This window comes from Marmota monax, unplaced genomic scaffold, assembly GCF_021218885.2.
Source record: "Marmota monax isolate L192 unplaced genomic scaffold, Marmota_monax_Labrador192_F-V1.1 WCK01_AAM20220418_F8-fsc00022, whole genome shotgun sequence".
Lineage (NCBI taxonomy): Eukaryota > Metazoa > Chordata > Mammalia > Rodentia > Sciuridae > Marmota > Marmota monax.
Genome location: NW_026695215.1, coordinates 21,520,792 through 21,544,701, shown reverse-complemented (window position 1 = coordinate 21,544,701; position 23,910 = coordinate 21,520,792). Strand labels below are relative to the sequence as shown.

General features: G+C 51.5%; 1 protein-coding gene across 1 annotated transcript in view; it reads right to left on the bottom strand.

Moving 5' to 3' along the window:
• Positions 1–23,910, bottom strand: part of Rab6b (RAB6B, member RAS oncogene family) — a 62,289-nt gene that overhangs the window by 19,419 nt on the left and 18,960 nt on the right. The window contains exon 2 of the mRNA XM_046431598.2: positions 12,736–12,794. Within this exon, the coding sequence (XP_046287554.1) occupies positions 12,736–12,794 (59 nt within the window). The remainder of the gene's footprint in view (positions 1–12,735; positions 12,795–23,910) is intronic.

Below are 23,910 nucleotides of genomic sequence, written 5' to 3'. Positions count from 1 at the left end.
CCCTTCTCTCCCTCTGCACCAGGACTGCCTTCACGTAAACCTTGAACCAACCTCTTTTACCTGAATCACTTTGCTGCCTGACTGGCCTCTTGGATTGCGAACTTTTCTCTTGTGACTATTGTTCATAGAGCAACCAGTGTGTTTTTCTGAAATACACAGCCGACCACATCGCTCCCTGCTGGTCCCTAGGAAATAATCCAAACCTTTGGGTTTGGCCTACAAAGCTGTTCGGGGCTTGCCATTGCTGCTTGGCTTTCGATGGCCTCAACACCCAGCTTGACTTTGTAACGATACTGTTCGGAACTTCCAAGTCACTCCGTTTACCTTTTCTAGTGCCATTCTCTTCTCGGGATACTCTTCCACCTGGTTAATAGGTATTCAGGATTTGAGATCTAGCTTCTCTGAAAGTCACTTTCCAAATCCTCAGGTTGCTTCCAAGGTCCCTCATTTAACTATCCTGACTGAATTGGGAAGATCTCATCCTGGCCAATCTCTGCCTCTGGCCAGCCAGTCAGCAATTCTCAGCCTGCAGCCAATCACATCAGGAGCTGGATAAACATGTAGATTCCTGAGCCCCATTCAGGCAGACACCATCCCAAGCTCTGGGTGTCTGCTTGAGTCTGGAATCAGAATCCCAGTGAGTTCTCAGACAACTCATTTGCAATAAATGTGGCATCTGGCAGCAGCAGGTTCCCTGCAGAGGGGCATAAAGATTCTGGTCCTAGATGAAGAAGCCAGGCTCACTCAGAACCAAGGCCGCACAGTCCGCGGTTGCCAAAGCTGGGAGGTGAATCCACATCTCCCTAACTGCACAGTCCCTGCTGCTGACTTTTCAGCTATTCTCTCTCTCTCTCCCCTTCTCTCTATCTCTCTCTCTCTGCTTCCTGAAATCCCTTCAGTTTCTGAAACTGTCACTCCGTTTGCCTTTGGGTCACATCCTGTCTGGCTCCCTGTTGTCCAAACTTGATGGTCATTAGCCATAATAGCTCAGCAGAGCCCACTTAAGAGGAAGTTAATTTGCATTTTAGCAGGAAAAAAAAACAAAGTCAGCTCTCTAAGGACAGAATAGAAGGAACTTAAAAAAAAAAGGGGGGGGGGATTTGGCTGGCTCTCCATTACCAGAGCATTTCTAGCTCCTTCCAGCATCTGTTTTCCCAGACACAAGACACAAGCAGCTGGCTCCACATGGCTGCCAGCTGGGGCCCATCTCTCCCAGAAAGGTCAGATCTGCAGGGAGAAGGTGGACATGGTTTTTCCTGGGCACCTCCTTTGCAGCAGGCAGATGAGAAATTCATACCCAGTCACTTATGACTTCTGGTGCCTATTGTGTGCCGCCCACCAGGAGCTTCCGACTTCGTGGAGAAGCTGATACAGAGGGTTGTGGCTGCCAGATAGAGAGCTTCTAGGGGTGCAGGACTGGAAGACTTTGCTTCTGGTAGAGTTCTTGAGGAATGATGGGGCAAATAAGCAAGTGCTAAATATGCAGATATGCATATAAGCTTTCCACCAGGGGAGTGTGGGGGAGTAGCGGAGGATGGAAAGACATCTCAGAGGGAGGGAGCATGGGAGCTCTGACGTTTGTCATGGCGGACAAAAATCCTCCAACCCTCTTTGCAGATGACTATTGTGAACTCTGAACAAAATAAAACCGTTGTCTGAAGTTTCTGGAAATTGCCTAAAGCAGGTAGAAACTGGAAGGGAATCGGTCAAAATCAATTAAAAGGAAAAACACCGATAAAATTCTGGTTTTTATGACTCCTCACCTGTGGGCAGGCCCCAGTTGCAGCTGAGGGGTTGGAAGAGTTGGAAAGAAACCCACAGTTTTACTGATGAAGAAATTAAAGGACTGATTGCAAAATTACCAAAGCTGCCAGAAAATCTTGGAGGAGGGCTGGGGATGTGGCTCCGTGCTAGAGCTCTTGCCTAGCATGCACGAGGCCCCGAGTTCGATCCCCAGTACTGTGAAATAAATCCTGGAGACGAGAAAGCTACAGAGAAGGGACCCCAAAGTGTGCAAATAGATGCTGCCCCAAGCAGCCTACTGGAGACTGAAAACAAAAGACAATAAATAAATAAATAAACAAACAAACAAACAAATAAATAATATATAAAAAATCCAAACAGGACTTTCAGTTACTGCCTATCACAAGGGAGAGAACTGAGAAATGGGGGATCCAAACAATTTAGCTGCCTGCTGAAAAAACTAATTCTTATCAAACAAGGCAAGTAGAGTTCATGGTCTTAATCACAACGTGGAGGCTATAACCTCAAATTCCTACGCATAGCAAATGAGAGGAAAATGTGAACCGTACTCAAGAACAAAGAGAATAAATGGAGCCCAACCCTGAGCTGACCCAGATGTTAAAAGTAGCAATAATTATATTACAACTGTTAATGTTATTATGCTCAAATATATGAAGAAAATTATGCTTATAATGAAGGCACAGATTCAAACATTTCAGCAAAGAGAAACTATAAAGAAGAATCGGATGCAAAATTTAGAACTGAGAGATCAATAAATGAATTTAGAAATTACTGCTGGGTTTAACAGTAAACTGGAGAGTACAGCTGTAACAGACAGAGAAGCTGAAAACAAATCAATAGAAATTATCCAAAAGGAAGCACAGAGAGAAAAGAAATTTTAAAAATTCCCTCATAGAGCCTTGATAATGCGTAGCACAATATCAAACAGTTTAATTGCAGTCCCAGAAGAGGATAGGAAGGATGGAACACAAAATTGTTTTGAAGACATAATGGCCAAAAGTTTCCTAAATTCATAAATAAAAAGCTACATTTACACATTCAAGAAACTTGGTAATTAAGTAGGATTAAACAAACAAACAAACACCTAGGTGAGGCGGCACACGCCTGTAATCCCAGCAGCTGGGGAGGCTGAGGCAGGAGGACTGCAAGTTCAAAGCCAGCCTCAGCAAAAAACGAGGCACTAAGCAACTCAGTGAGACCCTGTCTCTAAATAAAATGCAAAATAGGGCCGGAGATGTGGCTCAGTGGCCTTGAGTTCAATCCCCAGTCCCCCGCCCCCCAAAATCAATTCACATCAAAGTCCAATTGCTGGAACCAAATATAAAGATCAGATCTTACAAACAGCCAGAGAAAAATGAGACATGGCATGCCAGGGAATGATGACAGGGATGACAGCCGACAGAAAAACTGGGAGGCCGGCACAGCAGAATGACATCACTAAGGTGCCGGCAGAAAGAATAAGTGGACTCGGATTACTAAATGCAGAAAAAATATTCTTCAAAAGTGGAGGTAAAATCAAAACATTTTTAGGTAAATGAAAACAAAGAAACTGTGGCCTGCAGCACTTCAAAAAAAAAAAAAATGTTAAAGGACATGGTTCAGCCTGAAGGGAAAAGATACTAACAGGAACTGGGAATTCTGAAAGAATTAAGAGCTTTAGAAAGATAAACACCTGGGTCAAAGCTTGGTGTGGTGGAGCACACCTATAATCCCAGCAACTTGGGAGGCCGAGACAGGAGGATCTGCAAGTTCAAGGCTTGTCCAGGCGACTTAGCAAGACTCTGTCTCAAAATAAAAAGGGCTAGGGATGTAGCTCAGTGGTAGAGCAACCTTGGGTCCAATCCCCAGTATGGGAAAGAAAAACAAACCTCGGCTGGGGCAGTGAAGGCAAGAGACCATCTGTTTTAGGTAAAAGCCAGGTCTTGGAGCACCCTGAGGTGTGAAGCCCCACATTTCCTTTAGGAAAAAAGAAAAAAGATTCAAGTCCGGTGGACTGTGTAGGGCAGTGGGGGAAAGGACAAGATGGAGCCCGAGAACTGGGTAAAGCCAGAGGGAGTTCCTATGTAGCCAGGGCTTTAGGAAAGCAATTCTGGTTGAAGGATGGGACAAAGGTAAGAAAGATAAACCAGAACCTGCTGCAAGTTCTAGAAGATAGGTAAGGGGAGAGGTTGGAGAGGAAGGGGAGCATGCAGATGATGCCTAGGACATGTGGATAGAGAGGCTGGGTGCATTGGGACAAGGGACCTTTAACAAAAAAGCCAGAGCAGGAGAGCTTGCCTGGCTGAGAATGCCATCTCCATTGAGCAGATGACAAACCGGGGCTTACACAAAAGGAGAGAGATTTTCCCAAGGTCTCACGGCAAGTCAGCGAAGTTGAAAGGACTATGCTGGGACTTCTCGGATGCTAACTCATGGGTTTTGGGTGGAGGAAATACAGGATGACTTTCATGGTCTGGCTCCTTTAAGACACATCCCAGCTAGGGTATCCTCTAGGGGATGGTCCAGGACGTTGTTTCTCTGGAGGCCTCTGCAACCAAACTGCAAGAACTAATGAAAAGGGACTATGCTTGGATGTCACGCATGCCACCGGAGTAGACAGACATGAAGCTGATGGGCATCCCCCTCCTCGCAGGGGATGGGTGCAGTCCAGGAGTGGTTTGGGGAAGTAGCTAGGCTGAGCACCCATGAGACTGGTTAAGATCAAAGCCGATGGGCACCTGGGGTTCCTGGGGCTGCTGGGCTCTGTCTGGAAGACCTATTCTGCTGGGTCTTCCAGGTTCTGTCTTGTGCCAACTCAGACCCTCGCAGGCCGTTGGCTTTGGTTGCTTTGTCCACTTTCTACAGAATGGTTTCAACAGGGGAGCCCAAGTAGGTTGGCCTCAAACTTTAGAGGTCTGTGAGGGTCTGCTTCACAAATTGCCATGTGAGGGGAACCTCTGCCTTGCTGGTCACCTTGCCATGAGACACCCTACCTGTCAAGCCATTTCATGTGCCTTTTTGCAGGCTGGTCCACGGAAACCCTCCATTCTAAACCTGACCATTGTCCCTGCCTTACTGCATCAACTCGTTCAAATGGCAGCAACATCTGGCTGACCATGAAAACCCTGGAGCTTCTTATGATTCCAGTGTTGTAAGCCCACCAGACCACTGGGACCCAGCCAAGCACTGGCAGAGCACACTGAAAACAGACCGGGACCCTCTGGGCACACAACCCCACCCAGGTCTACTGGAGTGTGACCCTCGGCCAGCTGCATGGTAGCTCCTCTGCAGCTAGCTGTGGTTTTTCCTGGGAGGCACTGATAGGCAGCCTAGATTTGTTGACAGATGTGTTGACAGATGTGAAAGAGAATGAGAGAACGAGAGAGAGAACTAATGAGCTCCGTCAACATCTCTGTGATAGCTATCTTTATTTTCCCTGCCCTCCTTTCCTTATGGCACTGATTTTTTTTTTTCCTCCTCGGCCTCTGTAGTATGCTTGTATCTGTGGCTGTCACTTCAGGTCCACTTTGGAGGACTACGGAGTCACCAGACAAAAAGAACTAACTACGCGGATAGGCCGCACCCTTCCACAAAAGGCCCAGCCACCTTGGTGATTCCCTGTGATCTGTCACGGGTACCCTCCCTCTCAAAGGTGAACAGAGCTCACACAGGCATGCACTGATGACATGTGGGTATGAACTGCATGAGCAGATACGTGGATGAGTGGGGACACACAAGTTCATGTTTTATCTGCACATGGGGGCATGCATCTGTGGGTATGCATGGGTGCATTATACTTGTGTAGATATGAGAATGTGGGAGCATGGGGGGGGGGCTTCTTCTTTGAAGATGAAGCCCAGATCCATGATATGCACATAGCCCCTCAGTGTACTGGGGCCTAGATGATCAGGAGCCTTCACAGGCTGCTTAGGGCAAGGAGCACACAGTGCCTCCCAGGACAGACCACGGGAGCTGCAGAGGAGCTACCATGCAGCTGGCAGGATGCCACACTCCAGTGGGCCTGGGTGGGCTCATGTGCCCACGGGCCCAGTCTGTTTTCAGTGAGCTCGACCACTGCTCTGGTGGGTCTGAGTGGTCTGATGGGCTTAGAAGAACCAGATGGAGAGTATCTTGGAAAAGTGGGCTTAGCCTCTCTTGCCCTGTTTCCTCACCTCTAACAACCACAGGGACAGCCACAGCTTTCCTAAGGATTGTTGGACCAAATGAGTTAGACTACCTGAAGGTATTCTGTATTCTCTACTATGCAGCATTAAACAAAAATGAGGATCTGCTATTAGTGACCAAATGACCCAGGGATTTCCAAGCGGATCTGCAAAACCCAGCCCACGGAGATCCTCCAACAATGTCTCCCAGTCTGATCATGTGTAATGGCCTTGTGGAGTGATCTTCACGACAAGAGCAAACTGTGAGCCAGTATGTCTGGGAAAGGCTTACATATTCCTGCTCCTAGTGGAGGGTCTCTGCAGTAGAGGACCTCTCCTGCTGCCATATCAAAGAGTGCTTGTCATCCCTATTAGCATCCCTCTAAACTAGTGTTCCCAGGGCTTCGGGAAAGACTTACCTTCAGGAAGGTAAATCCTAAAAGAGACCAACCCCCTTTCCTAGCTTGTAGTACAGTCTTGGTCAAAGTAGTATTCTGTTTTTCATTTTTATGTTATGAGGTATGGAGCAAGTTATTTTTGCTGGTAACTATTCCACAGGGTGGTAAACACAGGATATCAAGACCACATGAGCAGGAGTCTTGACTCTGAGGAGTCTCCTGCTGGTGCGGGATCCCCATGACTCTCTCCCCACCCCTCTGCACCCATGCTGTCTGCACCTGCTACCTGCTACCATGTCTTCTGAAAGTACCGGGCTGCACTTTGCTGAAATTAGGTTGCCCCAAACCTGGCAACGCTTATTTATTCCTTTCCTAACTGTGTGCTTGCAAACAGCACTAAGAAAAAATGGCAGCTGCTTTATTTTATCCAAAATGCAGGGAATCTTAGAGATTTCACAGCTGCACCCACCTTTATCTTCTTCTGAACATGGTGTTAAGCAGTATCCACAGGGGTTCAAGATGTGCTTTGCACAGAAAGGATGGTTCATTACACACCTCCCTCTGCACAGAACTGCTAATGGCCCAGCTGATTCCTGAGCAGAGAGCTCTCGAAGGCACTGACTGAAATTTTTTGGCTATGTGCATTTATTCTGAGGTATAATTTTTGCATCCCTATTCTGACAAGATACAGTAAAAAGAGTCTGCAGTGGAAATCTGAATGGTAATTTACATAAGTTGACTCAAGATTCTCTTCTTCGGAAAAGAAATGATGAAAAGGCACGTATGTGTCTTCTTTCAGCCTTGGCGAGGCCTGGGCTGAGGACTGGGGAAGCATCCATAAGTGGCGGAAAGCAGCTGGGCATGACAAGCCCTTGACAATGAAGCTGCTGTTCCAGGCTCTGCACCACCAAACATCAGATGAAAGTATCCGGGTAAAGTCATGCAAAATAGAATGCAAATGAGTCTGGCAAAACTTAAGGCTTCAGACTGGCAAGTGGGCACTTTGTGGGGGAAGAGATGGCAGCCTCTGGAAAACATGTTGGGCAAGGTCTCTTCTGGTCAAAAGCTCTGAGTATGTCCTGGGGGAGGGGAGGTTGGCTCCTGAGGCCACCAAGCAGATACCTGGCTTCTTTCAAAGTCTGCGGTGGCCAATTTAACTTATCAGTCACTCTTTAATTTCCTGACGCTGGTCTGAACATCAAGCAAATGATACATACTTTCAAACTTTAAATAAGGGCTTATTCACATCAAAATCAGTTAGTCCCTTCAAAGCCACACCCATGTCCAGGGATGCATGGCTTGAAGCTCCCGGAGAGCTCTCCTGAGGGGGACAGCTGGGTCCAGGTAGGCCAGCCCTCCTTCAGCTCTTAGAGTGAAAGAGGTTCCAGGTGGTGGCTTTAAGGGCATCTGAGAACTTACCTGTGTGTAATCTGCACACCGAATTAGGAAGGCTGGGTGATATCTGGGACAGAGGATCGCATCATGGGTCCATTTAGCTCCTCAAATGCATCAGCTGGTGCCCCTGGCAATGTCCTATGCCCTCTGCCTTAGAGACTCTAAAACCAAACTCTGCTGTCTCCCAGCCTCTCTAGAGGCTAAGGGTGCTCCTGTGACCTGATTCTGGCCATTAAGACAGAAGCAGCAGTCGGCCTGAGGAGAGATTCCAGCAAAATTCTTGCTTTCTTTTTCTGCCCTTAATATGGACATGAGGTCTGAAGCAGCAGCCGCCAGTCTGCAGGAAGATGGGAGCCCACGTGCCAAGGAGATGGAGCAGGATCAGAGTGAGAGCCCCAGGGCCCAACAGCATCACCACACAAGGTGCCGACCAAATTCCACCACGACTTCTGCACCCAGAAAGCCTTTCCTTGTGGAAGCCACAGCCACCTTTCTGAATTAAAGGGTGACCCACGTTCCTACTTATAATGACTGATAAAAGGGAAGGAAAGGCAGAGGAGAAGAGGGAGGGAAAGGAAGGATGTTGGAGCCTGGGCAAGGCGGCCTAGAGAGCAGTCCCAGGTCAATGTCCAGAGGAGCACCTGGATGGCTGGCAGGGCCCAAGTGGGTCTCTGAGGCGGGGTCATCTTCCCCCAGTGACTGGCATTTCAATTTCACTATATAAGAATGGTGCCTCACATTTTGACATCAGCACCTGGCGGAGACAGGGACAGGACCTTCTACTGCCCTCACAGAGTAAGATCGCCATGTTGCCAGGGATCAAGCACATCTGGGAGAGCTGCAAAGCATTGTACAACTGCACATGTAAGATTGCGACACACATGCATTTCGGACACAACAGGCAAGTTATTGTTAGTTTCACTCCATCACTATCAACTTAGTTTGTTTTGGAGTTGCAGTTATTTTTGTTTTGGCTTTTCCATAACATATAATAATGCACATTTGTATTGAGAGCACTTTGGCCCATACCGTTCCATCATCTAGACTACGTGAGCTATGCTTTAAATACAAATTAACCATATTCCCGTTATGGATGTAACTTGGTGTTAGAGCACTTGCCTTGCCCGTGCAAGGCTCTGGGTTCAATCCCTAGTATTGCACAAATAAAATAACCACAGTCCTATTTTTACAGTTTTGAGGCCACTGGTCTGGGTGATGTGGAGGTAAAAGGCCACTCAATTTCCAGGTTAAAAAATGCAATTCTAAGAAACTGAAGGGCTTGGCCAGAGACTCCCAGTTTCGTGACAGACCTGGGATTGGAACCCGGGCCTCCTCTGTTGGCCTCCTTGCGTGCATGATGCCGGAGAGTGAACTCAGGGCCTGAATGCCTCCTTTTAAAGGAGACAAAAGAGCTAGAGTGTGTCAAGGGACACGCTGAGTCCTTTTCCTTTGTGTGCCCCTCACTCTGACTTCCTGGAATGTGGTAAGGTCCTGTTGCTGTCTCCCCAGGGTGCTGGGGTGATTACCTGGACATCACATGCAAACAGCTAGTATCTCGGGTTCTATCAAGGCCTCTCGAGTGGCATTTCACCCCTTCTCTACATTCTGTTCCAGGAAACTCATCAGTTCTTAGGGTGTTTGGAGTCCACGTTCTCCCCAGCCTCTCACAGGTGGCCCCAAGAAGCCACTTTCAAATATCTTGGTTGCTGGACCCTTATTCATTTGGACTCCATCTTCTTTGTGTTGACATCACTGATGTTCTTTCAGGGTAACCTGGGATCCACATCCAGGGCCATGTCCAGCTGCAGATCTGCTAGGAGCCAGAACCCAGGCAGGTGCAATGATGAAAGCCAGGGACAGGGCCACTCAGCCGCCCAGGGCAGGCGTGAGCTGCCCCTGAGTAGTCACAGTGCTCACCACAGACACCACCGCCGTCACCCGGGTACCATCCTGCTCACCCTCCCCTTCCACATTAGCACCTCAGCGTGAAGAGTGCTGGGTGAATCGGGCTAGTGGCGGGGTCCCTTGGGTGTGAGGAGTTGCAGACAAGGTGGGGATGGATGCTTCCCGGAGAGGAGGCTGGGAGCAGGTGGGGAGACAAGGAGGATTCGCTGCAGCCACTGGCTGGAGGCAGGAAGGTATGCAGACCGAAGAAGCAGTATTTAGGGAGGGCCACCAGATGTCAGGACCCAGGTGCTGGGTGTCCATGTGTGCACATGTGTGTGCGTCTGCATGTATGCATGTGCGTGACCCCACCTTGTAGAGGAGGTGCAATTTGTCTGATGAGAGGCCAGTCAGTGCCCAGAGGTGGGGTAGGGGAGCTCTGTGGCCACCGCAGGGAGCCCATGGTCTAGAAGAGGCAGGAGACTCAGAGGAGCACAATCAGGGACTGTTGTTGTGGGGGATGATGGGGGTGTCACCATTCGGGGGCACAAATTGGGAGGAGGTTAAGTTCATCCCCCAAAGCCCTTGGGGGTCCTGTCTACTTCCCATACACCTCCGCTACCACACTGAGACAAACAAAATAAAATAACAGGCCTCTCCCATCTCCGGAGGATTCATTAAAACCAGCCTGTGTGTGCAGAGCTGGGGCCCAGCTTCCCAGCCTAATTACCATTTTAAAGGATGTTAGGAAAGGATTCCACCTGCGCCAGAGAAAAACAATAAGTCAGAAAGCCCTACAATGGAGAGGGCGGTTGTCGCCCTGGGATTTCTCTTGTCTTTCTTGCCCTGACATTGAGTGAGGCCTCAGGGCCTCTCAGTCTGATGAGGTCTAAAAACCCAGACAGGAAGCGTCTCTTCAAGCCAGCTCTGTGCCCCTGGCATCTGTGACACCATCTATGGCCAGGCCCTCTCCTGGGCCTGGCAATACAGTGGTGCTCCAAGGGCATCCTGGCTTCCACCAGGCCGGAAGCACAGAGGAGCCGCCCTAGAGTCAGGAGGTTGAGTTAGCCATGGGACAAGTAGGGTCAGGGTGGCAAGCGGAGCATGGCAAGCCTCGCTGCCCAGCAAGCATTTGCTCTCAGCCACGTGAGTCAGAACACTCACAGCGGACAGGAAGGGAGTGGAAAGAGCATTTTAGCAGTGACAGCCATGGTGTGTGTGTGTGGGGGGGTGACAGTGCCACTGTCAGGGAGTGTCAAGCAGAGAGGCCACTGAGCTGCAGGTAGTGGGCTGCCCAACTATAGATACTTGACAATAATGGGTACAAGAAAGTAATGGGGTGGCCTGGAGACAGAGCCTGGGGTAAGAGCGCAGAAGTTCTGCCCACCACTGCCCAAAACACCAAGCAGACCCAAATCTCATTGTTCTCAATGGGATGCTAACAGGAGGTATGCTAAGTAACTTAATATTAAAAATATACAACAATATATGAGATCATACAAATATGTGTGCACATGCACACACAGTACCAAGTCAGACTTTGAAGGAGCCTGTTAGATAGGGTATCCCCTCTGATGCAGGAGAAGCCCCCTTATGAACCAGAGAGAATCCTGGGAGCCCATGGGGTAAAAAGCCCTGCCCCAGGGAGGATGTGACTATGGGGCCAAGACCAAAGCCCTGGCCTAGGGCTGTGTGTCACTCAGGACCTCTTTCCCCAACCTTCCTGTTCTTCACCAAGGTCAATTTCTACTTGGTCCATGGTGATCCAGTGTCTCAGACCACAGCAGAACACAAGTAAATAGGGAGGCAGACGGGGTCTCTCTGAGGGTATCTGAGGCAAGAAGGACTGGTCCAGAGGGACAGGCAGCCTAAAAAGCAGCACAGAACTACTCTGCACCCTCTGTAAGGTCAGCAATAGGGAAGGACATTCTTAGAACAGCAGTCCCCCGTGAGTCTATAGATATTTGTCCTTGAGAACTCGATGATAAAGGGATTCCATGATCAAACACCTACTCACATTTGCTTTCAGCAAATCAAAGCACACACTGAGGAAGGAAAGATCTTGAGAAGTCCTGCAGCAGGCAGTCACTCCTGCTCCCTGGAGTTCCCAGCTCCACACAAGCTCTGACCACCACCCTCCTTGTTTTTTCCCAAGTAACACCTACTAACATTTCTTGGAATTAGTATCCCACAAAGCCCATTAGCTTAGAGAAATGCATTACTATTTGTTTCTATCCTAAGGAAGAAAACAGTGTCCCCCCAGCCTAAAAATAGCATAAATGATTAAGTTTGATGCCTTTTGCAAAAAGCTGTGGTTGCAAGAGAACCACTTGTGCAAACCTCTTCTCACCAGGGATGCTAGGCAAGGTTACTACTACTACTATCCTCAATTGCTCAGCTTTTGAGCCACCTGTCAGCCTGTGGTTGACCTCAGAACACCATTCCAGAGCCAAGAGCCCCAGAGGTCATGCCATTCAACCTTCTGCCCACATAGGGCGGGGCAGGGCCACCACACAAGCCTTTCCAGAAAGGAAGGGCTTTAGCAATGGTGTGTGTGTGTGTGTGTGTGTGTTGCAGTGAATGTATGTGTGTGCATATGCATGTGTGTGTATTAAGGTGGTGTGTGAGAGAAGGTGTATGTGAAAGGCTAAATGTGCAGGAGAGGTCTAGGGGTGGTAGTATGTGCACGTATGTGTGAGAGGTCCGGAGTGTGTGCATGGAAGGCCCCAGAAAACACAACCACACAAGGAGGAGCAAACTCTCCTAAAGCTCCACATTCCACCCCTCCCATATTTTGGCTGGCTCCTCTTCCACCTGACTGCCCCTTTAAGTATCCAGACACTGTAATGGCTCAGTCTGTCTGTGAAGGCTGAGAGCACCCAGATTGAAATGTGTCCCCTCTCTGTGTTTAAGATTTCTCTCTGGAAAACATTTCCTTTCTGAGATCTAGACTTTTCAGAAAAGTCTTTACTAGGCTGGGGACCAATACCCAGCGGGGAAGCTCCTCCAAAGCAAACAGATACCCCAGGAACCTGGGGCCATCCCACTCTGATCTCAGCTCAGCAAGCCCTGGAGAGAGGCTGGCTGTGGTCACTCGGCCACAGACACCGATGAGGGGTGGGCGGGGTGGAGGCAGGCCTCCAGGACCTCACCTGGTATGTGTTGTCGAAGCTGTCATACATGAACCTCGTGATCAGAGACGTCTTTCCGACTGCAAAACAACAAGAAGAGAATTGTTCAGCCATAAGCAGAGCCGAGCAGCCAAGGTCTTCAAACTCATCGTACAAAACAGGTCACAAGTCAAAAAGCCCAGAGGGGACGCTGAGTTGCAGACACACCGAAGTGGGAGGCTGGTCTCAGGGAGGGACCTTGAGGTGGGGTGGCAAGTGTTTATGACAGGTGGGGCTGCAGGGCAGTTCCTGCCAGGCAAAGAGGCCACCCAGTGCACCATGAATTCCCACTACCCAGACCCAGGTTTCCTTGACCCAGAGGGCCCGAATGATGCAATATCCAAAGAATCAGAGCAAGTGGAACAAACAAGCCTCTCCTTACACCTGCCTGTGTCCACCTGCACTTCTCACCTTGTGGCTGGTCAGAGGTCATGGAATCCTGCTCTTTCGTTCCCACTCATTCAGCCTGGGTGTCGGTGGGAAAGAGGGCTTTCCAGAGACCAGGGGCAGTGGGCCATTTCCCAGGGTCTTCCTCCCTAGCATGTGCCTGACCATCCAGCTCAGCGAAGGATCTCTGGCATCCCTGGACCCTGATAGGCAAATGCCAAGAGGATGGATCCCCAGGCACTGTGACAAGTGCAGACTCACCCACACATCTGCAAGTGCAAACGCCGGTGGTGACATCCCAACTGAGCATGCAGGTAGGGCCGAGAGAAGCCGGGGTGTCTCCCGAGAGTCCCACAAATGTGGCTAATTTCCCAAACCACAGGGTTTGGCTTTTGACCTAACCCTAAGCAGGTGCCCTGGGGCCTGGCAGTGGCAGAAATGCCAACTGCTGCATTTTTAGCCATCTGGGAGGGGAAGAAGCGTGGTAAAGGGACATTTGTTAGCTCAAGCCCTGCATGGACTACTTCCCCATACTGTCCCACCATGGCTCTGTCCTGGTCCTGGGAGGCTCAGAGGGCACCAGCCTGGCTGAGCTGGCACAGGGCCCTTTCTGTGGTAACCCTGCAGGTAACCCTGATGGGGAAAGCAAGGGAGTGTAGCCAAGAGCTCTCCACTCTGCACCGCCCATGTCCCAGCAGGGCTTCCATAGGCAGGGCAGGGATGGCCATCGCCATGATGGAGCGGGGCAACCCAACAGGGCCCCAGTTTTGAAGCCTCAGGAGTGTAACAGATGAGTCCCATCATCTCTCAATGGTCAGGACTTGCCCAGGGAAAGACAGCGGTCTCTGGCCAGAAGAAGCATGTGATAGGCTTGTGTTTGGAAGACTGAACTTTGCCCAGAATTGGTTATTTGAGTCCAAATCTTATCTGAATACTTTCTGTCACCTTAAGGTGACACCTTGAGGACCTCATTTTAAAAATTGATATAATAATACCACAGACATCAGAAGTACAAAGCACATAGGAAATGCTTAAAAATGGCAGGGAACTGAATAGCTGAGGCAGTTTCCAGACTATAATGATGGTGGGGGTGTGGGGGGCATACAACCACCATTGTTGTTTGATAAAGAATTTGACTTGTCTTTATCCCTGGTTCCTGAGAAGAGACTCAAAAGGCTTGGAATTCCCTGAGTAATAAGAGTGTCGTTTTTTATTCCTGGCCCCACTTCCATCCCAGGAGTTGATGCTAATGAGGTGACTGATAAGTGGCCCTGGAGGACCTCAGGGTAGGACTGTTAACCCTGTGATCAGGAGTTGGGAACTGGAGCCAGTCCTACCTCTAGGGAAGGGAGAGAGGCTGGTGACTGACTTCAATGCCATGGCCAGTGCTCAGTCAATCATGCCTACACAATAAAACCCAGTGAAACTCTGGACAGCCCTGTGGCACTTCCTTATTGGTGGGTGCACCGTGTGCCTGGGGTGGAGGTGGGGGTGACAGGTTCTGAGTCTCTGCATTAGGGACACTCTCAGACCTTGCCCTCTGTGCTCTTTTATTTGGTTGGTCTTGATTTATAGCCTTTAATAAAACTGTAATCATAAGTAGAGTGCCATCCTGAGTCCTTTGTTGTTCAGCAAATTATTGAACCTGAGGGGTACTGGGAAAACCCTGAATTTGTAGTTCCTTGGTCAAAAGCATAGATGTTTTGGGAACCTCATTTGGTGACTGAAGTGAGGGCAGTTCTAGAGATTTGGGTCCTTAGAGTCTGAGGCCAACACTGGGTCGCTATTGTCAGAAATGAGTTACCAGATACCAGCTGGGGTCAGAATGGCCATACTTCTGGAAGAACATCTCTGGGATGCGCAGTAATGCACCCCAAAGCTCTTCCCATTTCCCCCAGAAATGGCCCTGGGAACTTCTGACAGAAATTTGGCTAGAAAGAGCTTTCCAAAAATGGCTTTAAATATTCCCTTCAATTTTACAAGAAGGTGAGAAGTGGGGGGCTTCACACACATTGGGCATCGTCCCTGAGGCCACAGGTGGAGCTGGCTGGGAACTACTAAGGGGCCCACCGAGTTTTAGAAAAGTGGAGCATCCCTGAGCTAGCGAGGGGCAGGGAGAAACAGAAAAAGCATAGTATCCTCCCTTATGAGAGGCAGTGGAAAGTTCCCACCTCATCAGGATCCCAGGGCCCAAGGCAAGTCCCCTAGGCAGTGACACCGGAATCTCACACCCCAGGGAAAAAGAGTGAGCTTCAGGGAGCCAGGTGGGGAGACAGGTGGGATGCTCCTTCTCCCCACAGAGGTTCTTCCCTGGAGTAAGTGAGTAGGGAGACAGGACGGTCAGTGGAATCCCCCAAAGCCACTAAAGAAACAGGAAGTTCATGGAGTTGTCGAGAATTTTAAATCCCTGCAATCCCCTCTAATGCTGAGCAGCCCATTCTTGTGACGGCAGCTATGGATTAGTACCGGCTGGCAGGATCAAGTTTGAGTGAAGGAGAAAAGTTGTTTACTGGGACTACGCAGGAGGAACTTTGGTCCTGGCCAGTGTCGATATGTATGGGCATCTGCAACATGTGACATGTGAACCCAGTCTTTATGGAGCATGTTCCAGCTACACGCTAGGCACCGTGCCAGACACAGACTTACACGGCAGCAACACATAGAAGAGACGTGGCCCCTGCCCCCTGGACACATGTAGCTGGGGGTTAAGCCACCTCTTCTAGGCACCTTCTAGCTGCCCTCAGCTCTGAGCAGGTACTTGAGGCATCCTCAGTTTATAGCAGGGGAAGTACACTGACAGCCACTGGAGCAGGGTCAGAGCTGAGAGGGGCTGGGATGCTCCCGGCCAGGCATCCGTGGCCAGGCTGGGTTTCAGAACCCTGAAGGTCCATTACTGCCACCACTATGAATGTCATGGAGCTCCAGGAACGGCCCCAATTAAGCCAAGGCTTCTTTTTCTTGGGACTGGTCAGAAACTAGGAACTGAGGCACCCTGGAGGGTTCAGGAAGTGAGAGTGAGCAGTGTAAATAGGGGAGACCCAGCACAGAGTGGCTCCTTCTTGCTTCACACTACTCCACAGGCCTGTTTCCTGTTTCTAAGAGCAGAAACTTTCTTCTTCTCCCTCCGAGGTCGCTCTCCACTCTCCACACAGCCAGGACAATGTAGCTCAGAACCCTGTCTCAAACTGTCAGCGTGGCTTGGCTATTTAGATCTCCCCAAATGACATTACACTGTGCCCAAGGTCCCCTGAGGCTCTCCCATCTGCACTTCACCCACCAACCCAGCCCGTCCTCCTCCTCTCCAAAGTGCACTGCTAGTTAGAATGGAGCCTTTGAGGCCCACAGATGTGCCCTGGTCACCCCCTACCCCCCATCCATCCCCTACATCCAGGAGAGATGGACTGGCCCCTCCCCCAAACCAGTCCCTCTGCTTGGGGATAGTTTGAGATGTGCTCAGCCCACCTTCTCCTCCTTCCCAGCCTTCCATGGCCCTCTGGGGCACACATATGCACTTCTGATTGGGGGGTCCTGCCTCAGCCCCCACCTTGAGCAAGTCTGGGACTTCAGGGCCTCTGCCTTGACCTTGAACTCTGAGGCTCCTAGGCTGACCAGTTTGCAGGGGACTGACCAGCTCTTTTGAGCAAAACATGGGCAACATTTGGACATGAAGTGCAAGGAAAGGTGTCCTTGGCTGCCGGTCTCTGGGACACTTCCTAGACCTGGGCAGAGATTATTGAAAAGCACTCCTCTGGTCCACCTCTGCCGAGCCCTGTCATGGCCTCTCATCAAGGAGCAGAACAGATCAAGGGGCTGCTCTGTGTCAAACTCCTCTTCCTCTTAGAGGCGGGACTTCTTCCTTACCCCATTCTTGCCTTCAGCAATTGTCCTGGGTAGAAGGTGCTAGAAACTTAAAATAGACACCTTGCACATCCACTGGCCTGTCCACTCCCTGTCTTTTCATGGGGGTTAGCAGGATAGGCAGAGCAGTCACCTGAGCAGGCACCAACAGTGGCCATAGCCAAGGGGGGCCTAGGAAGGGGTGGCACTTGGCATTCCACCAGGACAGGTGGGCAGGTGAGCGAGGCAGGAGCCACTCCTGCGATCTCCCGCCTCCAACAGCTGCAGAAACCCTCCTCCCTGCCCAGCTCAGTCCTCAAGGTCACCCTGTCTTCTAACAGCTCACCAACACCGTTGCTGCAAAGCGGAGCATTTGCCCAGGGCAAAGATTCGGCTCTGCTGGCAGGATTTTATTAAAAATAAGCAGGCAGATCATTACTGAGCCCCCCACCTCCACCCCCAGCTCCTCATGGCTCAGCAATGTTCTTATAATCTTCTGGTAGTTTAGTCCCACATGATTAAGCAGGGAGGGTTTTTTTTTTTTTTTTCCTCTTCCAACCAAAGGAGGGTGAGAAAATTCACTACTGAGCATTTACCAGGAGCCCCAGAAAGAAGGAAAGGGACCTCCAACACTAGCTGAGCCTCCACTTAACGCCAGGCGACAGGTGAGGAATTTGGCACTTTTTCTTAGGTTTCCTCATTTAATCCTCATCACGATCCAATGAGCTATAATCCCCAAGGTCACAGGGCCAGGAATGCAGATCTGACACCAAAACAGATGCCTCATCCACAGAAGGTTGTGCTGCTGGTTCGTGCAAAGGTCTGAGCACAGCAGCCTTCTACAGAGACTGGGGCTGGGGGGCGGGGCTGGGCTGCCAGCAAGGCTGCAGGTGGGGGTGGGGAGCAGGGCCACCCCAGGCGGAGAACGGTGTGACCCAACAGACAAGGCTCCCAAGAGGAGGCTGTGAGTCAGTGACCCTGGAGACCCCCCTGGACTGAACTTGTGTCTTAGGGAAAATGGAGCCCAAGTGAGGAGGGAGGGGGTGGGCAGCTGGGGAAGCTCCACGTGGCTGGACGGTTGATTTAAACCAAAACCCATCTCTGGGGCCAGCTGTGGAGGGAGGTGGGGTCAACAGGGAGAGGCAAGGTCTCTGGGGGCAGGAACAGATGGCGCAGGACAGGGTGGACCCATGGAGGAGCACGGGGTTCCGGGCCAAGGGAGGCAGTGGCCACTCCAGAAGGGTCTTGAGCAGAGGCTGATGTGGACAGGTGGGGCGGCTCATCATTTCCACAACAGGCCCACACAGCGTCCCACCCCCACGAGCTCTCACAGTGCAACCCTGACACTCCACGGGAGGGGGGGGGGGAATCTGGATGGGCCCCTTCAGATGGCAGAAACGGCACCGTGTGACTCCCAAGGCTGGGTTGGAAAAGGCAGCACAGTTTCTGCCGGGAGCAGGCTCTGGCTTTCACACTCTGGAACTGGCCTTAGACCGGCATCACCTGCGAGGAAGACCAAGGTAGGCAGCATACCTGAGGGAGACCATATGGAGGTGCCCTGGTGGCAAGAAAACAGAACCCCAGCCAGTAGCCAGCATCAGTCAGCAAACCTGCCGGTAAGCTAGCCCTCAGGGGACTCCACCCCTGACCTGCCAGCTGCCTTTGATGCCACAGGGAACAGGCACAAGCTGTCCCTGCCCTGCTCCAATTGTGAATCCGTAATATTCTCTTTGCCCTGAGCCACTGGGTTTGGGGACGGTTTGATAGACATCATTAGATAATCAGAGCAACAGACCTGAGTTTAGAAAGAAATCTACATTGCAATGGAAAAGTGGCCTACAGGGCCAGCCTGGGAACAGGAGTCTGGTGAGAGATGGGGGATTGCAAGGCAGAGGCAGTGGGGTGGGGAGAAAGTGAGCAGAGGAGGCTGCCAGGACCCTGAGGCATTCTGAGTCTGAGAAGCAGCACCCAGGATGTCTCCCTGTCACCTGCCAGCACATGAGCTCCAGCCAACTGGACGAGGTGCAAACACCAAGCAATCACCACAGACTCAGGTCACCCGTGTAAACCTTTAAAATCACCAGACCAAAGCACAAACACCTGCACTGTTTTCAGGGGGAAAGAAGTCATCCAATCCCATGAGTGAAGGATCTAAGTTTATTTTCCGTGAAAATATTTTGTTCTTTTAATTCTTTTCTTTTTTTTTTTTTTTTAAGCCAGGCCAGTTCTTGTGACACCTGTGGGCTATCCAGAGGAGCTCGGTCCCACACCCTGGCAATCTCCCCAGTGGAGGGTGGACTGAGTGCTGGCCCTTTACGATCAGCTCCAAGCGTCCACCTGGACTTCACCTTGGGGGCCCACTCACTCCATCAGCATTTCATGGGCCCCCGACCCCATCTCTGCGGCAGGTTCCAGGTAAACAGATTTTTTTTTATATTTTGGTGATGGCTTGGAAGTCGCTACAGAGGACGGTGAGGCGCTCTACCCACTCAGCAAACACCCACTGTGGGCTTCCTCTGTGCCAGGTCCATACTGGGCATAGATGCACCACTGCTCCCAAGGTGCCCTTGGCCAGTGTGGTGTGGCTTCAGATGCAAACACCTAAAATGCCCCTGTGCTGCTGGGAAGCGCACAAAAGAGAAGAGCTGCTCCCTGCAGGGGGAATCTCAGCAGCCTTCTGAAGGAGGTGGCAGCGGGGCTGGATGTGATTGGTGGAGACAGGATCAGAGGGAAAAATGCTCCCAGGGAGGGAGTAGGCGGAGCCCCGGATGGAAGGCTGAGGTGTCCTCTGCACACACACATTTACCCACACTTCTGCGTGTGCCTGTCATGTGAAGCTAGCTTGACCCAGTGCTTGGGGGTCTGTTTCCATGAGTTCTCCCTGGCATGGCTTGTGTCCAGGTCACAGGCTGAGGGCTGAGTAGGTAGTGAGTTCCCAAACATCTGCTCTGACACTGCCTCTCTTCACGAAGTGCACTTCTCCTCCCTGTCACTTCCACAGCAGGTGTGGGTGTGGGTGAAGAGATGGTTGGTAGGGCCAGAGCGTGAGGCAGAGCATAAGAAATCAGCTGGAGACCTCATGGAGGGTTTGCCAAGCCTGGCAGAGGGTGTGCACCCTCTTGGGGGGGCCCTCGCCAGCCAAGCCAGAGTCTTGGCCTGCAGTCTGCTCTGAGTCTCAGGTTCACTACCACCCACACCAGCTCTGTGGTGCTCCCAGACAGATGGTGGGATTCTGCCTGGTCCTCCTGAGGGTCCACAGAGCTGGGGCAGGGGCAGGGGCAGGCAGGAAGGACCTGGTATACCTCATCGCCATTTCTAAGCCAAGTTGCTTTGCTGCACTGCCTGCCTCTTAGATGCTGGTGTTTTTAAGGAGAGCAGGCTCCATTCAGGGGAGAGGGTCTCTGCATCCTCGACTCACAACCCCTCCCCCCATCAGAGGGCTTCTGCAGTGTCAGAAGGTGGCCCCGGGGCTGAAAAGGCAAGTGCGCTTCCCCACAGCCCAGCCACCTAACCCTGGAGGGGCACAGCAGACTCAGTTCTCCCATCAGGTCAGTTTCCAGGACACAGGTGGGAAAGGCTGTGGGTGCTAGGGAGAGTCCGCATCGGGCTTGGCTCTGGCCCCGCTGCCTGCAGGACAGGCCATCCTGACCAGTGTCGTTGTCCTCTACAGCAGCCTCAGGAGAGGCCTCCACCACTCGCCTGCAACTTCCACTCACAAAGTCCCCAGTTATCTGCCGAGCATGGGGTGCACGGTGCCCAATCCTGTGATGACGCCCAACGGGTGGAGACACCAGCTACCCCTGCCCAAGTCTTGCTCCCGATCGATCGTTCGCTCTGTATTCACAAAGCAGAAACTCCAGCCCCCTCCTTCCTGAGGAGCAGATAAGCCTGGGGCCAGGCTCCCCTTGCACACCCCACCCCGCCGCCCTGCTGCTCAGAAAGGCAGTTTTGCCAGCTGCCACCTGAGCCCCGAGGGCCTGGCTGGCTCACTATAAATGAGGAGACAGGTGAAAAATCCCATTTCCAACCATCCCCCCAAAGACTCTGCCGGTAATTAAGAAACAGGCAAAGCTCTTCATTGGACACTTTAATTAAGTGTGTTAATTCCCTCTGCCAAAGGATGCTCAGCCGCCTGGGCCTCTCAACCAGGGACCCGGAGAAGATGGTACAGGAAAGCTGGAGGGAAGGAAGGAGAAGGAGGGCGGCCCTGCAGGGACGGAGTGGGCGGAGCTCTAGCCTAGGCCAATTCTCCTGCACCAGCCTGACCCAGGCCTGACCCTCTTGCTTCCCCACTGGGTCTCCTCTTCACTGGCCCCCACCCACCCCCATCTTCTCTTTCCAAGCACAGTGACCCTGCAAACCTGCCCAGGTGGGGAAAAAACGGCAGGCCATTCCTGGTTATCTCTTGCTGTCTCCCACCTGCTGGGAAAGGGGGAGCCTGAGCCTGCAGAAGGCGGCTCTGGCCTCCTATCTGCCCCCTGCCTGCTGTAGGTCTGATCCCACCACAGCTCCCTCGGGGCCTCAGCATTCCCATCCGAGCAAGAAGGAGCAGGACCTGGGTCCAGAAAAACCCATCCCACAGAGCAGCCCATGATTCAACCACATAGAAAGATGAGGGCAGGAAAAGGAAGGGTGAAATAGGACGTAAAGGTCCCTTGGGACCAGGACACTTAAGACAACTACGGGCATCATCAAGAGCCTGCAGGGGACTCAGTATAGTCAGTCCCTCAGGTGTCCACCCAATCACCTTTACCCAGGCCCAGCGGCCTCACAGGGTACTACAGCTGGGGCTCGGCATGGTGACCCAGATGGGACTGGAAGATTCAGTCTCAGTGTCCCTTCCCACCCATCCCAACACCCTGGCCGCCTCCTGCTTCTTTTCCCAGAGTCTCTACCTTCAGCAGAACGAGGCAAGTTCCAGGGAAACAAGCTGGCAGCAGGCCTGGGCTGGGAGAGGCCTGGGTGATGTACCAGGTGATGCTGTGATATGCAGGTAGACAGACGGGGACAGGCATGTGCTCTGTGAAGGCAACCACAGTCAAGCTAATAGCATATTCACTGCCTCACTCGGTTACCTGTTCTTGTGGTGATCTACTCTGCCAGACAGGAAGACAAACACTACATGATCTCACTTGCAGAATCTAAAAGGGTGGATTTCACAGATATTGACACGTCTGGCCTTGACCTCAGCTCCTTCTTCCCCATGGCCCCATAGGATCTCAGGACACTGCAAAGATCTGTTTCCCTAGCTGCCCTGGCCAAGTCTGCTGTGAGGACTAAAGACTGTGGGGCCTATCATCTAGAGGGTGCATCCTACTCCCTAACTCTAAGAGTCCTCCCCAACTTCAATGTCAGGCTAGGCCCAGCAAGCGGTCTAGGGGCCCTAATGCTTTCCCAGTTCCAAGTCAGGGAATGATCTGGAGATACCGGCTCCGACTTTTTACACCTGAAACCAGGACACCTAATTTGGGCCAAGGAAAGGGCAGGCACAGAAGTCAGTTAATGGGAAAGATGGTGATGTCTTGGGGACAGAAGGTACAGGGGACAGCAGACTGTTGAGGGCTAAGGAAGAGAGGTCATGAAATGGAAATACAGGACAAGTGTGCCTGAAGGCGGGTCTCCAGCATAAGGCCACAGTGCTCATCTGCTACTCATTGTGACAAAAGGCTCTGCCCCAGAATCGGGTTGGCCCGTTGGAGCTTTGGGGCATTCCTAAAGAAATGTTCAGAGCAGGAGCCTGGGGCTGAGGAAGGCACCTGGAATAAGAGCGGTTCCATGACTGAACGGTGAATTGCTTAATCATCGGGCTGGCCAGGGGCCAGCAGGGGAAGTGGCCAGAGCTACTCTTTAAATGATCAAAGAATGAGGGGGATGTGCCCACCCACGAACATCCTGGCTCTAACTAGGCTCAGAGGCCGGGCCTCCAATGAGGTTGGGCCTCCAATGAGGTTGGGTTCCATGGTCTTTAAGGTGCTTTACAGACTGAGGACAGGTGCTCACCAAGCCTGAAGCACTGCTCTGCAGGATCAAAGTACCAAGAAAGGGTTCCTTCCAGCTGTAGGTGGGATCCTCTGATCCTTGCGCCTCACTAACCCTTGTCACTTTTGCCCCTCACCCAGCCTGGAGCCCACAGACAGTGCCCCAGCTATCTGCTACAGCAGGCAGGTGGGGGGGGGGGGGGCAAGAGCCCTGGCATGCACGGAGCAGCTGTGCTCTTCAGCCTGTGACTGCTGTGCACAGAGAATATCTGTCCTTATTTAACTGCCTGAACAAATTCTCCCTGTACCTCAAAAAAAGGATTGCGGATGACTTATGAAATTTGGACTTGGATACATGATTGTTTAAAATAGTGTCATAATATCAGAGCCACCCACCAATAACAATGTTGAACAGGCTCCAGTTCCTCTAAATGACCCCATGACCCTGGGGAGGTGTAAGACCACCCTCCCCAGTGTAGGAGTTTTTCTTCCTTGCAGCACGTTATAGGCACATGACAGGTTTCTTGAAGCTGGTGCTCTCATTAAGATTCCACCTGAGCCAGGCACAGTGGTGTATGTCTGTAATCCCAGCAGCTGAGGAGGCTGAGTCAGGAGGATCATGAGTTCAAAGCCAGCCTCAGAAAATTAGCAAAGCACTAAGCAACTCAGTGAGACCTTGTCTCTAAATAAAAAACAAAATAGGGCCTGGGATGTGGCTCAGTGGTCAAGTGCCTCTGAGTTCAATCCCTGGTACCCCGCTCCCCAAAATTATTCTACCTGATAGGATTGACGTAAATCTAGTGGGACAGAACCCAGCCCCCCGCCCCCCCCCCCGCCCCTGCTCTGGATTCTGCACTCAGAGATAGCCATGCTGTGGGTTTGGCTCTGATACCTGCCAGTACTCAGTGTAGGAACTGAGTCTCTCCAAGACCAGTCCTGTAGGACTCAGGCTGCT